Source organism: Microplitis demolitor, chromosome 2 (genome assembly GCF_026212275.2).
Source record: "Microplitis demolitor isolate Queensland-Clemson2020A chromosome 2, iyMicDemo2.1a, whole genome shotgun sequence".
NCBI classification, from domain to species: Eukaryota; Metazoa; Arthropoda; class Insecta; order Hymenoptera; family Braconidae; genus Microplitis; species Microplitis demolitor.
Window position 1 is genome coordinate 21,768,275 of NC_068546.1, and position 22,731 is coordinate 21,791,005.

Sequence of the window (22,731 nt, forward strand, 5' to 3'; positions counted from 1 at the left end):
ATTTATCAAAAGAGCCGCCTTGTACAGAATTATTATTAAATGATTTTAACTTCTCTCAAACAGAATATAATACTCATCATAATCAATTATTTTTGGGCAGATGTATTACTACCGTATTATCATTCACTAACCGGCTTAAGGTATAACATACTTGCATTAACTTACTGATGAGCCCAGCAAATAACATCTGGCTAAGAATTCTAATTATAGTTTTTTGAATTTTTCAGTTAACTGTCTATTTTTCTGTCTATATCCTTATTCAGCTGATGAATTTTAAATTGGCTTTTTTTATTTTTCCTAGACATCCTGTCCTACCCAGCCGCATAAACTGATTGAACTGGATAAGAACGAAAATTTCCTTTTCTCCTGTAAAATTAATAAACACCGAAATAATTATAAAATGATTTATTGTTAAAATAAAATTAAAATAGAGTAAATAATTAATAAAATAAAATTTGAAAAAAATGGGCATTTAGAAAATTTTTAAATTCATAAGTGCATTTTTTATAAATATTTTTTTTTAAATTATTTACTCTATTTATTTGTAATTTTAAATTTGTCTAATGTCTGCTACATTGACACTTATAATTTTTTTGAGCAATTAGGTTCAAATTATATAAATTTTACAAAGAGGATTTTTAATCATTTCTAAGCTCATAGTGAGAGGTAACATTGAGCAAATCAATTTTTTTTTTATAGTTTTTGGTTCGAAAAAATTTTATATGAGCGATTTAACATTCAACTGAAAGCAATATGAATATTTAAAATATGAGAAAGGCATAATTTATTAATTATTCACCATTATTTGAGCTATAAATTTCATAAATTTATTGAAATGTATATGTATATTATTGTGTATGCATCTGTATACTGATATTTGCATACATACATAAATTATTTAGATTTTGATTAGGATATTGTTGCAAATTTAATGGACGGCGATCGAATTTCCATGATAACAATGTTGAAATAGGGTATACGCTCATTAACCATAGAGTTACTTGGCTTTTTTACCCGAGGGCTTCATTAAGTTTTGTTCAGAGAGCAACATCAGGCTATTAGGGGATATAATCACCCAAAAGTTGAGATGAGTTGAGTGAACCGAGACATAAAATCTCTTGTATTGGTTGAAAAAAAAAATACATATATATACATATACATATATATACCTACTTATAAACGATCTATATATCTTTATACATTACACAAGTAAAAATTTTCTTAGGTCAAGTAAAATTTTTTTTTGTACCAAGAACTCCTTTTTCTCCATGTGATCTAAAAATTTTTCCATTAAATTATATATATATATATATATAAAACAACAATTTATTTATATATTTCCCAAGCTCAAAATGCATATGCATAGAGATGAAAGTAGAAACAAACAAGAGTTACCCGCGTGGATCGTTAAACATGCCGGTGAACCACCCCACGAATTGTCTCGTGAATTTTACACGACTTCATATTCGTTTTTAAATTGCCTATCTCGTGACGTATATTCACATGAATGCCACCCTCTTATCCGTAACATTTTTTCATCCTTTTCTCTTAAATATCTATATAAATACATAAATATCATATAATAGTTCATACCCTATAGCTTCTTGTCCATAAATATATGTAAATACTTGAGAACGCACATAAATATCCATATCAATGTTGTTACTCGAGTAGTAAAAACAAATCGATATTTAAAAATAATATAAATTACAAAAGACATTATCCATATCATGTTTGTTTTAATATCGCGTGAGCCGTCAATTCGCATTGGTCCGTAATTCCACACAAGCTCCGCCCTTAGTTAACTAACCCTCTTTGCTAATTACCGCATATGTACTAGGGCATTACACTGCAAGTACAGAGTAAAGTATACCCGTTGCAAGAACAAGAGAGAAAGAGAAAGAAGTATATATATATATATATATATATAGATGGTAGATGCGAGGGTTGTATAGAGTGGGCCAGGGTTCCCATTGTATTGTATTATTTCGCTGCCATCATCCAGGGCGAAACGTCGAACGATGGAGCTTGTTTGCCACCGGCGATATAATGTGCCCACTCTCCCTGAGGGAGATAACCACAACAGGAATGCATTTACTCTCTACCTCTCGTTAATTCTATCTCTTTTAATTAACCAATTATCAACAATGCTTCTGGCTATTATTTTACGTCAATTTACGTCCTGGTATACCTATACCCATTTACCTATCGCAGGAATAGTATTATAATATTCTCAATGTTTTCTATTACTGAAAAAAGTATACTCAATGATAACTGAATTGATAGTTGTCATTGGAAGTTGTCTGCTAACCAGAAAGTAAACAGAAAAAAAAGCTTTGGTTTTTTTTAAGTTGCTTTCCAAACTCATTAAACGGGACAAAAATGTTAACCAATCAACAAGTCGATTGCCGAGGCAAAGTACAAACATCTGCTTATATATATTCACATGAGATAAGAATAAGATTTCTCGTGTGCAAAACACCGCTTCTTTATATGAGCTCTGCTTTTCAAGATGAGAATACTCTGCGCAGCGTTGCAGATTACGCTGAGTGGATTCCATGAAATTGCAAAGCTAAAGTTGGTAATCAAAGTAAAAAATACGATAATAATGTGTCTCATTTTTTTTTTATTCATATATACATTTATGTATTACATATATATACAGAAAAAAAATATTTTACTTGAATCAATTTTTTTTCCTCGAAATTGAATTCTTGTTTTGGTTATTCTGTGTTCTTAAGTTGAGAAAGTGGCTTGCATTGAAAATTTAAAAAATATTTATTTGAGTATTTTAATCTTATGGAAAAAATTTACTCTAGGATAAAAAATCACAATATTTTGAACCGTTTCTTCATTCTTTAACCAAAAGTATGATATTCTTGTCTCAAGAATATCATTCTCTTATGAAAAAATATATATCCGAGAATATATATTGGCAACAGAGCATGCATATGACAATAGTAAATATATAAGCTGAATATATACTATTTTGTCGGAATATATATTTTTGGGCGGGAGTGCTCAGTATTTTTACGTTCCAATTTTATTTTTGAAAAACAATGACTTTTAATGGGATTTAACTTGCGTCTAGACTAGTATAGTTTTTCGAGATATTGGAACATAAAATTTAACGTATACACACTATAAAAACATAGATTACTTTGATTTTCGAAATTTGAACAGTCGTAGGGTATTTTAAATCCAGGGATTGATATTCTTGGACTGAATTCTTACTTCTGCTTGTTCAATTGAACAAAATTTAACTTAGCTAGAGAATTTAAATTTATCAATTGAAAAAATATTTTCTTGCATCAAGAATATCAACTTTAAGAAAAAAATATGTCTAAACCAAAAAAAATTTTTCTGTCATAATTTCGGCTCAAATAAAATATTTTTGATTCGTTAGTTGTTTTTCTGTACAAAGTAAGAGATCCAGTATCCAAAAAGGGATTTATAGTACTCAATCATTCCATGTACCTGTATAGATATATATTTAGTCAAATTTGTAAATACAGATATACAAATCCATTAATGATCAGCTACTGGGTCTTTTAATCTAAAGTAAGAGACCCAGTACCCGATCAGGAAACGAATACCCGATCATTAATATATATATTTGTATGTCTATATTTACAAAATATTTCTATTTAAATATATAGAGTGATCGAGTACTAGTTCCCAGATGGGTCTAGCCTAGATCTTTTACCTTATATATTCCTATTCATATATAATATATGAAGAGTTGAATTCAACGATCGAAAGTAATTTTTGACAATAGAAATTCAAGCGAGTTATTCCATTTAAAGTATATTTCAGTGTTCTACACACATATTTAAAAGGAATTTCTTGTGGTATAAATTTGTTTAAAAGTTGGGTCACATGTACCTGCCGAAAAGATTTATTCAAGATAGCCATGTTGAAAGCACTCGACTCGTATAAAGATTTTAAATTCCCATAAGCCCCGAGTCGAATTTCGCCCCGTTTCACATCTCGACGAGCATCCATCGGACATCTATGTCAATCATGCACGGTTTGCTGCATTTTCTTACTCCCAATACCGATACAATCAGCTCCAATCTCCTCATCCAAGTCTGCAATTAATATCATCAAGCTATTAAAATAAATTTTCGTTTATCAGACAAAACCAAGCACTTTTTTAAAACAAACCACACATACATCCAGACTTCATTTTTCACGTGTCCATTTATAAATATTTTAGCAATTTGTACTCTAGGGACTTAAATTTTTTATAATAAATATTTATAATTTGCCGACAAAGTATTAACGGGTGTTTTGACTCTACGAAAAGTGCACCATCATCCTGCACTAACTGATGATATTTTTGGATTTTTAAACGAGTGCTTGCAACATATATACATACATATATATACCGCCTATTGCCAAGAATAAGATGAAAAGCAAAGAGATACAAATACTCAGTAGAGAAGTATGATGACAAGAAAAGATTACCGAGATATATCAAGCAAACGTTTTATAATAATAAGTAATTCATTTTTATATTTATTTTTTTATTTTACACTCATCATATTACTTTACTCTCCGTCTTGTAATACTGACTTACAGACAATGCCATTGTTACATTGTTTAACGAGCAAACGAAGCTTATATATTTATAAATCACTGGTACTTTCTCACAGATCTTTTTATACATAGCACTTCAATAATGTACTCAACATTTTAAATTTATATCCATTCAAAATATTTTACATATGTGCTTTTTTTCATTCACCAGTTATTGTAATCTCTTATTATTTTCCTTCGGTCTATTCAAAAAATTTATTTTCAATGCAATATATGTGTATAGTATATAGTTTTAAAAGTGCACTTGCTCAGAAAAAATTTCTTCCCAAACTCAAATCTAAGAGAAATAAAAAAGCTGACAAGTGGATGTAAATTATTGTGGTATTGACAGAAACGACGAGGAGTAATAGTAATACATTTGGTGTTACAGTCAGTTACGGTGACTGTTGGCACGGTAGAAGCTAGCCTTTACTGTTTAGCTGTAGCCTTTGAAGGATGCCGACGACGAGGCCGGCCACCACCACACCGCCCAATAAAATGCGTTCACCATAAACCGCAGCCGCGTCGCCGGTAAACCGTACAGCCAATGCCAAAGGCATCACCATCAAAACTTTTACCTATAAGGCCCGGTAATGCAAGCCTTTAATTCTTTTATGTAACCGACACATTTATCGCGCTTTGTCATTTCATTATTAGATATATATACATATATATAACACTTGTAACTACTTTATATTTTTAAATATCAGCTGTCATTATTATTAATACTTAAAGATTTTTGCTGGAATTATTTACAAATGTCGGATATTGGACATATATATATATATATATATATATATGGGTGGTCGTTAAAAAATAAATTTTCTGAGACGCAGCATAAAAAGCTTCTTTTTAGTGAAAAATACCTGGGGAATAGTTTTTTATTTTTTAGTAAAAAGAACTCGTGCCTTAAAATCAAAGCTCATTTTTCGATAAAATTGGTTTTTTTAAAATATCTCATGAAATATGCAGATTAAAGGAAAAAACCATAGGAACAATTTTTTAGGAAATTAAATTCTGGGCAAAATAGGTCCTGTGGTATTTTGTTGTAAGTCTAATAGTTTCGCCAGAAAAAGTCAAATAATATCGAAATTTAATGTACTTTAAACTTTAACTCGAAAAACTCACGAACAGGTAAATTTATCAAAAAATGATAAGAGACCTTTTTTGTAGAGCGTTCAATTTCATATAAAATTGTATATTAGTCTATTCGATTTATTGATCTGTAAGCGGGTTAAAAAAACAATCAGTTCTTTTTAACGGAAAATTTTTTTTTTATAGTGAACTATGATATTTTTCACAGAAAAAAAAATATTGCTCTAAAATGAAGTACCCTCTTATATATATATGTACGATATATATATGGTAGCACTCAAAATGTCGATGAAACTTCAGCTACATAATATGTAAAAGAAGTTGACAGAAAATTGAAGAAGCTCTTATATATTTTTCTTACTCCAATTCTTTCTATTATACTTCTTCAGTTATAGTGTGTAAATATATATACATATATATGTACACAATGATATTCATGCTCCACGAGTTCAAATATTTGAATTTCACTAGAATATAAATTGACATGCACGTAAAAAATCACATATGATTTATATCGTGGTACCAAAACACACAGATCTAAATTTAAATTCAAAACTTGAGTGAAATTTCCCCGCGGTTTTATAATTATTTAAACCTTACTCACATTTATCCGAGTTTAATAAAATTTTATTTACTTTCGGCTGTGCAAAACCAGTAAGAGGAGAGAGTACTCGTATGAATAAATGTTATTTGCACGACGCGAAAGTTGGTACGATCTGAGGTCGTGCGATTCTTGAAAAAGATGTTGTTTGATGTCGGCCGCGCCCGCACCGGAATTTCCTCAGTTAAGCGCCTCCTTCATCATAAAACCGGATGTCGCACGATTGACGGAGATCAAAGACCCTGCGTTTAGCCCTTCTATCCCGTCTTTTCGAGTTCTCCGGAAACTATAAACATTGAGAAAAATGAAAAAATAATTTGCGACTTACATCGGACGATAATAACTAGAAAAAAAATAAATTTTTATCCATAAAAATATATATCGCATAACGCAAAAAGATAAATATAATTAAGCAGAGAACATTCTTGGGTAAATTGAGCTTTTTTTACCGAGATAGAATCACCCCGACGCGGCGTTGTCGTGATATGAGCAAACTTTTCCTCCAACGAAGTAGTGCTCCGATATAAACACAAAAAAAAAAAAAAAAAAAAAAAAAAAAAAAAACAGAAAAACCTAATCAGACTTTATTGAAGATTATATAGAGCAGTGTCTGCGGAGGGACTCAATGACCCATCAGCCCATGTACCTGCTCATGTATATCCTGTCTCCAATCTCGCCCTTGTCTCCACAACGACTCCCTCATCTACTTATCTTCCTCTATTTACATACTTTAATCCGAGGTATTTTTTAAAAGAGAGAATGGAATAGAACCAAGACTCTACTTATATATATATACATATATAACAAAAGATATTATTGCATAAAGTTTAAATGAATCTAAGTAATCGAAGACATTATTTACCTTAAGAATAAAATTCCGAGTAAATTACCTCCGTCATCACTTTTATAATTTTTAATATTTTTTTTCCCGCTCTTATTTCGCTTTGTTCCACTAGTAAGAGTTAATCCTTTCTTGAAAATGGGGAGCTTGAATCTGGGATCTGATGTCATTCAATGGCACCCAATGAAAAGTTTATTATTGCACATTCGAACCTCATACTCGTGAGTTAAGTCAACTCAAGTCTCGTGTGTTGCGTGCTGTGAACCATGAGATATATCTTACACCAAGATAAGAAGAATACATATGTATGTATATATATGTGTGTGTAGTAGTTGGTTGTATAGCTGAGAGCGCTTGTCTTTGCTACTCTGATCACACGAGTACGCTAATTGCCGTTGGCCTACGCACGAGTAGTTTTTACTCGCCATTATAATACTAGAGAATTAATATGCATCATCGTCTCAGCACTTAGTACATTTATTTTTATATAATATACACAATTATACATATATATGTATATATATATATACATTAAAGTTATACCGTAAGTCGAAAATTTTGTTTTCAGTGGTTTTTTTAAAAATACTCCGGAACAGTAGATGGTTTTTTAAACCGAGATCTGAAAACTAGACACTTGAGGCTACAATTTGCATTTTTTATTTTTGCTGTACGACCATTTTCCTCCGAGTTACAGCCTGTGGAAAAAAACAAAATTTGAAATTTTTTAAAAATCCCGCGATTTTTTAAATTAGTATACACACAGAAAAAAGATAATTTTTTGGCGCTAAATTTCACTTACGTCGAGAAAATTTTGACTTGTCCTGATAAATTTTTTTCACTATTTAAAATAAAAATTTTCTAGAGGCGAGAAATTTTTTTTTTGTAATAAAGTTAAACCGTATGAGTAATAAACAATTAACTACTCATCAATAAATTAATGGGTACATAATAGGAAATGTGAATTTAATTTCGACGTGGAATTACATTTAGTATCAGTATTATGTGGACAGCCGATGTATATATCGATGAGTATTCCAGTCGTTGATCGAAGCACCAGCTATTTGTATTCCAGCCCGGGCCACCCTGAAGGCTCCACTGGACCGTTAACCCGGCGGTGTTCATATACCAAAGAGCTCGAATTAATTGACAAATTAATTATAAACAGAGTCGCATGGGAAAGCGTCGGGTATTTATACGCCTGAGGGCGGACAAACTTTATACGACTGATGAGGTACTATAATAAAACCAAAAAAGTAGTTTTCAAACTAGACGTGTAAAATATATACATTCATAGCCATTATTCAACTATCAAATATTAAGTTTTTCACTGTACGATGCAAAAATAGCGGTGTTAAAATGAAGTAACACCGGTGTAGGTGGTGTAATTTGGCGGTGTTCAAATACTGGTGTTAAATCGGTGTAAAAAAAAATTCCACGTATAGAAATTAGAAAAAAAATTTATTACATATATAAAAATTTGGTTCCATATTTAAAGAACTTTGAAAATTTGAACTTTTACACTTTGAACTTAAAAATTTGAATTTTGGCAATTTGAAATTTTGTAAATTTGAACTTTGGTAAGTTTAACTTTAGCGATTTGAACTTAGCTTTTTTCTCAGAAAATTTGAAATTTTACACTTTGAACTTAAAAATTTGAACTTTGGCAATTTGAAATTTTTTAAATTTGAACTTTGGTAAGTTTAACTTTAGCGATTTGAGCTTAGCTTTTCTCAGAAAATTTGAACTTTTACACTTTGAACTTAAAAATTTGAACTTTGGCAATTTGAAATTTTTTAAATTTGAAATTTGGTAAGTTTAACTTTAGCGATTTGAGCTTAGCTTTTCTCAGAAAATTCGAACTTTTACACTTTGAACTTAAAAATTTGAACTTTGGCAATTTGAAATTTTGTAAATTTGAACTTTGGTAAGTTTAACTTTAGCGATTTGAGCTTAGCTTTTCTCAGAAAATTTGAACTTTTACACTTTGAACTTAAAAATTTAAACTTTGGCAATTTGAAATTTTTTAAATTTGAACTTTGGTAAATTTAACTTTAGCGATTTGAACTTAGCTTTTTTCTCAGGTTTTGTGTGCATAGAAATAAAAATTACGTAAACCTATACACTTGAAATAGTAAGGTGTCTTTTTTTCAGGGGTTTTATGTGGGTGGACAAATCGCAAAAGTTCAAATTTACAAAAGTTCAAATTGGTAAAGTTCAATTTTCAAAGTTCATTAGGTCGGTTACCAAAAATTTAACACCGCTTTCAGTGTTAAAATTTAACACCGAAAATTTTAACACCTACACCACCTGGACTTACCCCGTTTTGTTTTACAATGTAAGAACTATTAAAGTTACTTTCAGTCAGTGGTGAGAGCCACTTTTTATTTACTCTCACAAGAATATAATTGAAGGTCCTCTATATACGTCTGTGTAAGTATATATATGTCTACTATAGTGTAAAAAAACAGGAACTCAAAATGAGTAATATAATTATTTTAAATTGGACCTGACTGAGAAACTTAAGTTTTTCGTATACACATCAGTAAATATTTCTCAGCGTCGACTTTCTTAAACGTGTCCGACGGGTGTTATGTTAGTTTCGATTATTTCTTAGAATCTTACTGGGAATCGATGAGTCGTCAAATGATGAAAGTAGTCGATCTATACTATTACTGCCGGAAGATAATGATGATGATGATGATGATCCATTCACTGAAATTTTATTATACGGTTAAGTAGTTTCATTATTTAAATGCTCATCAATTTTGCTGGCGTATCTACAAACTAAAAATAATATATATTTACCTTGTGTTTGTATATGTATATATTAACTCTATTCGACTCGCAGTACTTGTACATATTGTATATATGTATATACATATATTAGTTTGCTTGAAATGCAAATACGAGACTGCGATGTATGCAAATGCTCGAACCACTCGATGGAGTAAGACAAGGATACTAAGTACATTACACCTCTAGCGATTCCCCAGCGTTTTCACGCGCCAACGATATTTAACCCTGATGTATACATGAAAGGTTAAATCAACAAGGGATGTGTAAGTGTACATGTGTCTACTTGATGATAATATTTCTCCTGGGTCGGATATCATCATTCAATAACTTTCGTCCACAGAAAAACGGATTTCTTCCATGGCGGGAAAAAAATATTTTTGAATCGTATTTTCTTACCACTAGAAATTATACTTTTAAAAATTTTCCATCTGATATTTTTGGTGCAAAAATTTGAAGACCATCTAACATAATTTTCTTTATCGAAGAAACCCGAGTCTATTTCAAAATATTTTGATTCCATGTTTTTTGCAGAACATGGAGAAATTATTTTTGTGTGAAATGCTGTGATGTCATGATAAGCTGGTCCATGTTAGCCATCATTTAGAAATCGACATCAACAGAAATTACAAATTACTGTAATCATTTGAAATTTAACTATGGCCATACGAAACCCGCAAGAAAAAAAATTTGAACCAAAAAATCATTTTTTTCATGAATGTGAGTGTGAACAGAAATTCGTCAATTATTATAATTTCGAAATAATTAAAAAAAAAAACGTAAATAAAATAAAAGAAAAAAATACACATCTGTAGAATAAAAAAATGGGTATGTGCATTTTTTTTATTTTTGTCTTTTTGATTGTTAAGTTGGTCTATTTATAATTTAAAATTTGTCTGACATCTGGTACATTCTCTTTTTTTTTCTGTATATTCACAGTGACAATATTTTATAAACACCATGCATTACATATTATTTAATACATATATTATTAAGCTGGCAAGATCGCGTGGAGTATATGTCATCTCATATTTAAATACATAAATACGATATGATATGAAATACAGTTGAACATACAGAGCCTTTGAGAAATGTAGTTTATCGGACTAATTAAATAACAACTATCCAAGTCAAGACACTCATTCGACATGCTATGAATAATAAACCTTGTACAAGAGCCTCGATTAATAAAAATTAAAACATATATGTTTATATAGTCATACACATATATCACGAGTTATAATATAATTTAAAGAAGATATCAAATAAAGTGGTTTTATCTCTACAACTCCATAAATAACTCAATCTTGGTAATTTTTTAATTTAATCGCCTGTCGTATAAGAAAAATAATATCTTGTCCTAGTATCGTATAAATATGCTGGTAATTTTTTTTTCATTTTCAAAGATAATTGTCGGAGTTTAATTACTTTACGTCTATATGAATTTTTCAATGTCACCACACAGAAAAAAAATTTGGAAAATCCAAACGTGCACGACTCATAATGCTCATTTATTATGAAATAATAAAATAATGAAAAAATGGCGGAAAGCACGAAAAAATTTAAAATATTAAAAATTTTTTTTTTTTTTCTTTTTAATTATATTAGTAATTTTTTTTTTATAATTATAAAAGAATTTTCTCAAAATATCTCGATTAATAACAAAAAAAAAAAAAAATTGGAAAATCCAAAAGTGCACGACTCATAATGCTCATTTACTATGAAATATTAAAATAATAACAAAAAAATGGCGGGAAGCACGAATAAATTTTAAATTTGTTTTTTTTTTTTTTTTTTTTTTTTTTTTTTTTTAATTATATTAATAATTTTTTATAATTATAAAAGAATTTTCTTAAAATATCTCGATTAATAACAAAAAAAAAAATATATATATATATAAATATATTGACACTGAGTTACCTAGCCATTTTCAATAGGGGATCTACAAATCTTTCAAAGAATTTAAAAAAAAAAAAATTTGTTTCAATTACTGGATTTTTTCGCAAATTATCGTGTCTACGGGTTTCATACTTGACGGACAGGAAATTTTTTTAAACTACTTTGATATTTTTTCGGTTTTTATATAACTAAATAAATTTTTGAAAAGTATGGAATGAATCACCATTAAATTATCTTCAAAATGGTGTGCAACATATCTTAATTCCGTGAATCAACAAAGGTATAATAATTGAAATAGTTGCCGAAGTGAGGCGAAAAAAATTTTTCGATCGTAAAGTACTCTCTGATGCTTCGCATCATGAGTCGTGCAAAAGTATTTCTTAGTGCAAAAAATACTATACTTGAAGACAAAAATTTTCTTGGGTCAAAAAAAAATTTTTTGTGTCCAGAAATTTTTTTCCGACCCATGAAAATTTTTTTTCAGAGCCTGGCCTTAAAAAAATCACTTTGCATATGGAGTAAATTGGGAGTTCGTTTTTTCGTACAGTAAATTTTTAAATCTGTCGTACCATTAATTTTTCAAACAACAAAGTTTTCTTTTGTATTTGAAATGCAATCGACAATTCCAACACTATTTGTTAACACCAGGAAAATTTCAACACTAGTATTATTGTAACACCATTTTCCAGTTTAATACAAAAACCTTAACACCATAGCGTGGACTTGTAGCGTTTTTTCACAATATCTGTCCTATCCAGTAGTTTGCATGTCTATGATGACGTGCTCAGAACCGATACACACGAGAAATCATTAGCAAAAGGTAATTCGATCTGTCGGGTATCAATGGGACACGAGGGCGATCGATCATACGCCGCAGTAAAATTTATTCGATGGCTGTCATCGTACTTGTAGCCTCGCTCATCTGAGCAACATTACCCTCATTTTTTTTTTACTTAACATACACTCAATTACAATCCACAAGTCCGAAAGTCCATCAGACTATACCACAATCAATTTTCGTCCTGCTTCTGATATTTATCGTAAATTTGAATCTGTAACCTCGCGCGCTGATTTTTTAAAAGGTTCCATAGTCATACAAATTATTAACCAATAGCACTATATATATATATTCAAAATTTAAATAGTAAAATGTATGGAAAAATTTCTATCAACATCAAATAGACATGAAAAAAAATGATGTTATTTTATACCTGAAGTATAACGCAATAAAATCAGTAGCTAGAATATAGTGACGGTTTTACCTATATATGAAGGTATATGTATGTATGTATGTATAGGACATAGGAAGCTTTTTTATAGACATTAAAGCATTGTAGGTTTTAAAGATTTATTCCATTATGAACGGACCGATGAATGTTGGGTGAAGTAAATGGGCCCTATCACTGTCGCGTTAACAAAGCCCACCACTGACGTGGTTATGACGGCAATGACAGCAACAGGATACTTCTAGTCCTGACAGGACGCGGGTCGGGGGGGAGTGCTCTTGAAATAATAATCATTATTCATGTGCAATAATGATGATAATGGAAGGGGGGCCTGCTCGAAGTATAACTGCGGCCGAGATTTTTTTTTTTTTAATGAATAGAAATCCTCTCTCGTCTCTCGTGGTTCTTGCTCGTATGCATCATCGAATCTGAATATGGATTTTTTCATTCACTTGGCTCTTTGTCAAGCTGTCTCCACCCACTGTCATATTACTCCTTATTACTCTTGGGACGATTCCTCTCCCTCGTTTATACGCTTATGCGTTTCTTTCCTTTCTCTTATTATTATTTTTATTTTTTTTTTTTCTATATTGTCTTTGCGATATGTACTAGCTTATTGTTATATATATTTATACTTCATATTTAAATAAATATGAATATTAGAAACCAACTGTAAAAAGAGGGGTGTTAAAAATGGACTCATTTTAACACTGCGTGTGTTAAAATAAAATAATACAGGTGTAGATGGTGTAATTTAAAAGTGTTAAATACCGGTGTCAAATCTGTGGAAAAAAAAATTCGACGTATAAAAAAAAATATAAAAAATTAACACCGCTTCCGATGTTAAAATTTAACACCCAAAATTTTAACATCTACATTGCTTTTACTTAACCCAACAATCAACATATATCATGTGTAAAATGAACGTTTTACACTTATTTATGTTATTTTAACATGTGAGTGTTAAAAAAAGTTACACACATATATGTTAAAAGTAAAAATTTTCGACATTATTTTTAACATATTTTGTGTGTTAATTTAACAGTAACATATTACAAGATAAATACTGTGTGTTAAATTAACACACAAAAGTGTTAAAAATTTAACATCCAAAATTTTAAAATCTACATCGCTTTTACTTACCCCAACAATCAACATATATCATGTGTAAAATGAACGTTTTACACTTATTTATGTTATTTTAACATGTGAGTGTTAAAAAAGTTACACACATATATGTTAAAAGTAAAAATTTCCGACATTATTTTTAACATATTTTGTGTGTTAATTTAACAGTAACATATTACAAGATAAATACTGTGTGTTAAATTAACACACGAAAGTGTTAAAAATTTAACACTCAAAATTTTAACACTTTTTTTACACTTTGACGATTTATTTTTTACTGTATATATTAGGGTGTTTAAAAAAACATATATATATATATTTATATATATATATATATATATATATATATATATATATATATATATATATATATATATATATATATGGTTTTTAGTAGTTTTTCGTGGTATTGTTATATATATAATGGAACGAAGATATTTAATATATTGCGATGTTTATTTCGATATTGCATGATCGAGGACTCTGTATAAATCGGCAAAGCGGCTTGCAAAGCTAAATTGTCAACACGGACTGGCACGACAATAACTGAACCTGAGCTAAATCTCTTTGACTATTTTTACATAACGTATTTGAATAACGTATTAATAGAAATATCGTATACAGATTAGATGTACTATAAGCTTTATTGAAATGACTTGGACTTGGCTTACTATTGGACCCGGAGAATTTACTATTGAGAGGTCGTCTAAACAAGCAGTAGTTTCAAGAGAAACCCACTACTCTCGTCTTTGAGGACATGCTAACTCTCACGTGAGTTTATGTTGGACACATAAATAGCGTGAATGGATCCGCGGACACTCCTTACCTAATGTACAGGATAATATAATATATGAGGCTTGAAATATTTATTCACATAGAATTTTGAATTTCCATGTGAAAATCTTGAATTTAAATTTTTTGAACCACTACTAGACTGTAAAAAAAGGTGTAAGTCCACACTATTCTGGTGTTAACATTTTTCCCCATTCAAAAAAAAATTTATATTTAAATTTAAAATATTTTTAAAGTATCAGGAGTCAAATTATAATTTAATTTACTCTGTACAGAAAAAAATGAATTTTTTAGCGCGAAAAATATTTTTCAAGTTGAATTGAAAACAAAAATCTGTGAAAAATAATAAAATATTTTTTGTGTTTTGATTTATAATGCGAAAAATTTTTTTGGAAATGGGAAAATTTTTCACACAGGGAATTTTTTTTGTGCGCATGTACACCAGTGTGAGTTTATTTGAACACCATTTTTTTTTCCATTAACATTTTCATTGAAAGTGGATTTTTCTAAATAACTCTACGAATTTTTTTTTTTTTTATCAAATTACTGTGATAATTATAGAAATTTCATAAGAATGTAATTTCATAAAAAAAAAAAAAAAATAGAATGTAAAAAGGAATTTAATGAGTATTTTATCACCTGACGCTATAAAATATACATACCAAATAAGAGTGTTAATTACTTTTAACTTGTACATTTCATTTACATAAACAAAAATCTGCTGCATTCAAACTGAACATTGCGATTTATAAGATATCATAATTGATATTTTAACCACGCTATTAATTCTTATGAAATTCCTCAGTTCATAATACCGTAGAATTGTTGATCAAAAACCATAAAATTTTTTTTTACAATATATATTCTCTCTCATGTGATTTTTTTTGAATAGTCGGTTCTGATATTATAAAAAAAGTTTGTTGGACAAAGACAAATAAACTGACAAGAACATGCTTTTTAAATTATGTATGTTTTTCAAGTACCCATAGAGTTTTTAAATCTTTAAAGTTTAGAGTTTAAAAGGAGGTTTTCAACCTAAACTAATATTTTTCTGAACACCATAGTAATGAAAAGTAAATAAATATTATTTAATCTCTTTGAATTTAATCATTTTTCAATTTTGATTGGGGGGGGGGGAGTCTATCGTTTTAGAGAAAATTACTTCCAATTCGGAGTAAATAAGGAGTTTATTTTTCCATCGGAGTTATTTCGGAGTACTGGATTTTATTTTTTAAATTTTAATTTTAAAATCAACTCGGGGTTAATTTCACTTTGAACTGGAGTTTCAATACTAAACCAAACTTCCGTTGGAGTTAATTTTACTCCAGAGACATTAAATAAATATACACCCTACTGGAAATTTATCAGAATTTTCTCTGAAAAATTAACTTCTTGATTTCTAAAGACTTTTTCAGAGAAAAATTCAAAAAATTTCCAATAGGACAGTCGTCTACTTGGCATTCACTCGAAATTTAATTTGCGTTAGCTCAAAAAATTTTTTACAACGTAATATATATTTAATGTGTGTATATTATAGTGAATATGAGGATCTGTAAGATATATAATCGCAATTAGAAAGAGTAAGATAAAAATGAAGGAAGAGAGATTTTCTAGTACGCTATAAAGCTACTATATAATTAGAGCAGGCGTGTTTTGGGTTAAGATTACAGGTCGCAAACCGAGAGGACGGCTGGTAAAATTGTTCCTCCGGAGGCGTAACCACGCGCGCGGTGCCTTTACTTTACAAAAATTAGTGGAAGGCGCGAGAAAAAGGTATTGCGGTAAGCCGATGCGGGAACGTATTAAGAGAAGTCAAGACTTTTAAGGAACTAAATTCAGAAAAAAATATACACATACATATACACATATATATACATATACATATACATATACATATACATATACATATAATAAGAAAAAACAGACCTAGACAGATGTGGACAACGAAAGATTTCTTCCAAGCATTTTTATCGTCTTCTTAACGAGTCTGGATAGATTTATCGAGGCTCGACGAACCGTGCTTATAAGAAGGCATGCACTGATGAGGTGATGAATTGATGTGTAGATTCAGTAGAGATACCGCAGTTATTAGTATAAATGTTTTTCTTGTCACCGTAATTCATTTGTTTAAGTAAAATACATTTTTTATTTCATTAACGTTATCAAATATCATTTAATTAATTAAACTTTTTTTTTATAATTACTTTTAACTGTTGAGTAAGGGGGGGGGGGGGTAAAATGGGGTATCCCCAAAATTTGATAAAAAAAAAATTTCATATTTCAAATGGTTTTTAAACATTTCAAAATCAAAAATCAAAATTGTAAATATAATTGAATATAATTTTGAATTTTTTTTTTTTTAAACTTTTTCAAAAATTAACTGTGTTGAAAAATATTAATGACTTTTGTTTTATGATAAAAATTATATACTTGAATATCAGAACGTTTTTCATGCTGCGAAACGAAAAAATTGGTGAATTGGCAGCTGAAAGGTGACTTAAGGGGGTGGCTACAATTTTCGGCTGACGTACAAAACATTTTAGAAATTTAGATCTAGATTATTTTCTTTTCATTTTTGGATTTTCGTTTTTGCAAAAACATGCAATGCAGCAAATATATGTATTTTTGTTTCGTGAAAAACGTTGCGATCTTCAGGTTCATCAAAAATTTGTTTTTCTTCTTTTGTATCTAATAATGCAAAATATAGTTTTTCTACATGTATACTACTTGAAAAAAGTTTAACTTAATCAAACTCATTTAAAATCCAAATTTTTTTTTTTAACTTTATTAAGGGGTACCCCATTTTGTCCGCAAAAATGAAAAATTTTTTTTTTAACAGTAACTGAAAATTTTTTCTATTTACTTTGAATCCTAATAAAAAAAAAAAAAAAAGGTTTAGTGTATTTGAGTTCTCGAAAACTTGGTATTTCCTTAAGTATCCCGTTTTCCCCTCCCTCTCCTATTGAAAAAAATTTAAAGACAATTATTTGACTATTTTTTTGTATATACGAAAAATTTAATTCGAAAACAAGATAAATTTTTTTTATGCAAAAAAAAAAAAAAAAATTTCTTGACTCAAAAAATTTTCACTCGGCTCGAATTGAAATAAAATTTGAAATTTCTTAGAATTGACTCCCGATTTTTGACGGTAAAAATAATAATAATTATTGACGGAGTATAAAAATGAATGAAATAAAAATAAAAATTTTCTGTTGGTCAGGTATTTGGGTCTGGAACCACGACTAAATGGATTTGAAAGTGGTACAGGAGGTACTGATGGTATAACGCAGATTGGCGCAGGTGTTATCGGACCAGCAAGTGCCGAAAGGAATTGCAAAAGCTCCCACTTGACAATCAAACAGCAGGGAATATGTTCACGCTCACCTCCAATTCTACAGGCAAGTAGTTATTTATCTTTTTCATTCTTCACTCTTTTCATTCTCTTTTCTTCTCTACTTCTCTTCTTTTCCTTTACTCTGTCAGGGCTCGCTCGCGACTACGATGGCTATACCATACGGCTCGTGCTTACTTATGTATACTATATATGATGAAAATAAAAATATAACTTGAGACCAGATAACCAAAGAGTTGGGACACGGGCCGCGGCATTCACGAAAGGAAGCACTGGGCGGAGTGGTTTGACGCTTCTTATTGCATTGGTCATCATTTATCGCCGGCCCTCCCTGTGCGCCTTTTTACGATGATAAAAAATATATATATATATATATATATATATAAATAATAATGATCAAATTTTAAAATGGTAATTTTTACTACTAAGTAGTAAATAGTTGATAGATTTAATATTGATAATAAGCTATTTCCTAAAATATGTTAAGTTGATCTTCGTGTACCTCCAAATTTTTCCGTTAATGTAAAATAAAACGAAAACGTTTAACACAAATTAAACATTTAATTTCGACATCGACAAATATAATTCAACTAATGATACATGAATATTCATTTTTAAATATATATAAAGTCAAATTAAAGCCGCAGGATATCTTTGATTAAAATGAATATAATTAAAAAAAAAAAAAAAAAAAAAAAAAAAAATGACCATTCGGTATCCGAAATGGAAGTAGTTTTTTTATTATTTATGTTTTTAGATAAAATTGAATTAAAAATCAATTTTTTTGGATATGTTTTATGAATTTTCAATTTGAAATTAATAGAGAAATTAAATCCTTTATTAAAATTTGAAAAATTATCGTAAAAGACAAAGTCAAAAAAAAGTATTTTATGAGCTTTGACGTTTTTTTTTTTTTTTTTGTACATTAAAAAGATAAATGTTTTTGGTAGAAAGTTCTGAAGATAAAAACACAGAAGCGGAATTTTAAATAATTTGAAAATTAAAAATTGCCGCCATTTTTCAAATAAACGAATTTCTTTAATTTTTGAAATGTACCAATTGCCTGAAGAATAAGTATGTAAAATTTCATACAATTATCTCTCAAAAGCTTTAAAAGATATAATAATGTCAATTTCACCATAAAATCAAAATCGATCACGTAACTTTGAACGTTTATCAAAACTGGAAAAATTGTCCGAAAACCAAAACTGAAAACACCTAAATTTTACTTTTTTTTACCAGCTCTGACTTTCTTTTCACAAAACAAGACCAGAAGTTTCCATTAAAAAGCCCGCGAAATCACAGAAACATCATTTCTCGTTTTTTGGAAATTCAAATTTCCATTATTTTGGAACTAGTTGACCGATTTTCCTCGTCTTCAAACTTAACCGAGATCATTGATAACATAAATATACCAATATATATGTAGGCTCATTAATTACTTCCAATTGAATGAAAGTATAAAATAAAATAAAATTCAAAATCTATAATATGACAGAATTTTCAAAATTTGAGTGACCATAACGACTCCATGCCCTCCTATACTACTCAGTTGCAACAGTTTTTAGGACACTTGTATTTTTCATCCACATGTCCTGATATATAAATGATAACCTGAAAACCACCGGTGTTTTGGTCCTGAAACCCAACCCAGCTACCGTACCCATAATTAAACTTTTTAACCGATGGTATTTTGAGAACCTACCGACAAATAATAATAGACTACAGGGAAATTATTTGAAAATTCCAGCATGAGGGCAAATGTAACAAATAGATTTCCATTAAATCTACAAACTACTAATAATAAAAACTAATGTCAGTCATTACATACATACTGAAAATATATATTACGTAATTTTTCACTATAATACAAGATATTTATTTGAAACTGTCATTGGCATTCAATACTAATTGATATTTGTGTCACTTACAGGCGATCAGCGCTGGAGCTAAGCTGGCTATCGAAGAATGCCAGTACCAGTTTCGTTCGGCTCGATGGAATTGCTCAGTGAGTCCAGAGAACCCAGAAAATATATTCGGCGGGGTAATGTTAGTCAGTAAGTATACATTACTTGAGTCTATCATTAAATATATACGTAAATAATAAGCATTTTTAATTTACAGACAGCCGCGAGGCCGCTTTTGTTTACGCAATATCAGCAGCGGGTGTTGCTTTTAGTATAACCAGAGCTTGCTCGAGAGGCGAATTGACTGATTGTTCCTGCGACAATCGCGTACGAGCACGTCACCCCAATAATTGGCAATGGGGTGGCTGTAGCGAGGTAATATAGACATACATACATACATATATATAAGGTACCGGCGGGTAATAAGACCTAGCTAAGGGACATTTTAAATAGAATTGAAAATATTGTATTTAATTATCGAAATGTAATTAATGTCATTAATCTACTTTTCAATACATTGGCGTGTGCTTTACGATCGAAAAATTCAGTTTGCCTCTTTTTCGATTCTGATTTTACTGTTCCGCTCTTGTTAGTACACGGAGCTTAGCCAAGTTACACATCATCGGATAGAGAATTTAATAAGGATTAATTCTGGTTTATAAAGACCAATTTGATGTATTAAATAACTAAAAAAACATCAAAATGTAAAAAAAATTTTCCGTCAACCAGTAGAAAAAGTGCCGTAACGCCTAAAAACAAAAACTCGAGAAAGCCATTATTTGGATGACTCAAAAGATTATTTTAGGGCCAAAGAAAAAGTGTGTCATAAATAGCCATCAAATTCGGCCCCGTTTAATTATAATTAATGAAAAGAAGTCAACTAATTTTGTATATCTATATATGTTTTTTACATAACTTTCGTCATACTGGTAGCGGCTGCGTGAAAATATACATCTGATTATTTTTCGGAGCGAAATTTAAATTTCTAGTGTAACAGAAAGGAACAAAAAATTGTCCTGGAAACTTTTATCGTACAGTTTTCTTTTTATATATATTTTCCATGATCAAATGAACATTAGGACTCGTGCACTTTTGGATTTACCAAATTTTTTAATTATTTCTTCTGCGCTACGACAGCATACGACGGATCCCGGGTACCTTATGTCTGTTGTTATTCTAGTTTTCCTATTTTTTAACGTTAAAAAACATTGTCATCATTACATGAATGGATGCATTTCACGTCAACAGATGACCCCTTGTAGACATTGCGAGCTTACAAGGGGATTGAGCGGGCTAAGCTTGTTAAGTTGCAACAACCCTCCTTAGATCCGTGGATCCGTCTGTATACGTCATAGTTATATATCCATATATATTTATATACATACAACTGTACTTTGAAACAAACACCAGTGATATTTTATTTTCTCCTTTTTTTTTCTTTATTTTTTTTTGTACATTCGCTGGGGTTGAGTGCAAACGTATTAGTTCTCCGGTTATGTTTATCCACTGACGGAGGATTTGTTGACGTGAGTCTCAACATAAGATGGTCGACGTCACTCAAGTATTCGAGTGAGGATAACAATGTTTACTTCCACCAGCAAGTGACTTAACAGCTTGATTCTGTCTTTCTTTGTGTTGTAAAATGTCTCTTAACGTTTACAATCGTTTAGTCTTTTATATTTATTTATTTATATGCCTCCTCATCTTATATTTATTGTAGGATATTCATTTCGGTGAAAAATTGTCAAGGGAGTGGTCGGACGGTGCTGAGATGCCAATAAAAGAAGGAGAATTAAGTGGACCCAAAGGATTGGCAGGACAGCTGATGAGAAAACACGACAGCGAGGCTGGTAGACGGGCTGTACGTTCACGGATGCAACGTGTCTGCAAATGTCACGGTAAAATAATCCTGATTAATTGCGTGCTAAATCTAATAATTCACGCTGTGTACTCGAGATTAATAGTTTCCTTTTCAAATAATGCTTAATTTAAATTATTATTTGCTTTTTTTGTTGTTGAACCTCAGGCATGTCAGGGTCTTGCAGTGTACGAGTCTGCTGGCGAAGGCTCCCAGCATTTCGCGGTGCAGGTACAGCTCTCTCGGCACTTCACGAAGGTGCTGCGTTGGTACGTTTGGTACAGAGAGGCGAAAGACGACCGGCGAGACTTAGACCCGCTAGACCGGATCTAAAACGACCGAATAAAACGGACTTGGTCTACTTGGAGGACAGTCCTGATTATTGCGAACGAAACCTAACGTAAGTATAACATTATATTGCATCAATACGTAGACAAATATTGGGGAGAGCCAAGATTTTTGTCTTAATTTGAAAATAACAATTCATAATTAATGGTGTCTAATTTTTGATATTACGGTGAAAATATTGGTCGTGTAAAAAAATTTTTCAATTAAAAGTTGTTCCAAATTTGATTTTATAAAAAAAATGTCTCTTATAATTTTTTCTTAAGACTAATAATAAAGCCGTAATTCAAAATTAAGATTTTCATAATTAACA

General features: G+C 30.2%; 1 protein-coding gene across 1 annotated transcript in view; it reads left to right on the forward strand.

Annotated features, from left to right (window-relative positions):
* The window catches only part of LOC103579666 (protein Wnt-1), a 52,364-nt gene that overhangs the window by 27,654 nt on the left and 1,979 nt on the right, over positions 1–22,731 (forward strand). Inside the window, exons 3-7 of the mRNA XM_008561131.2 lie at positions 18,177–18,354; positions 20,242–20,365; positions 20,433–20,590; positions 21,936–22,113; positions 22,242–22,473. Of these exons, the coding sequence (XP_008559353.1) occupies positions 18,177–18,354; positions 20,242–20,365; positions 20,433–20,590; positions 21,936–22,113; positions 22,242–22,473 (870 nt within the window). The remainder of the gene's footprint in view (positions 1–18,176; positions 18,355–20,241; positions 20,366–20,432; positions 20,591–21,935; positions 22,114–22,241; positions 22,474–22,731) is intronic.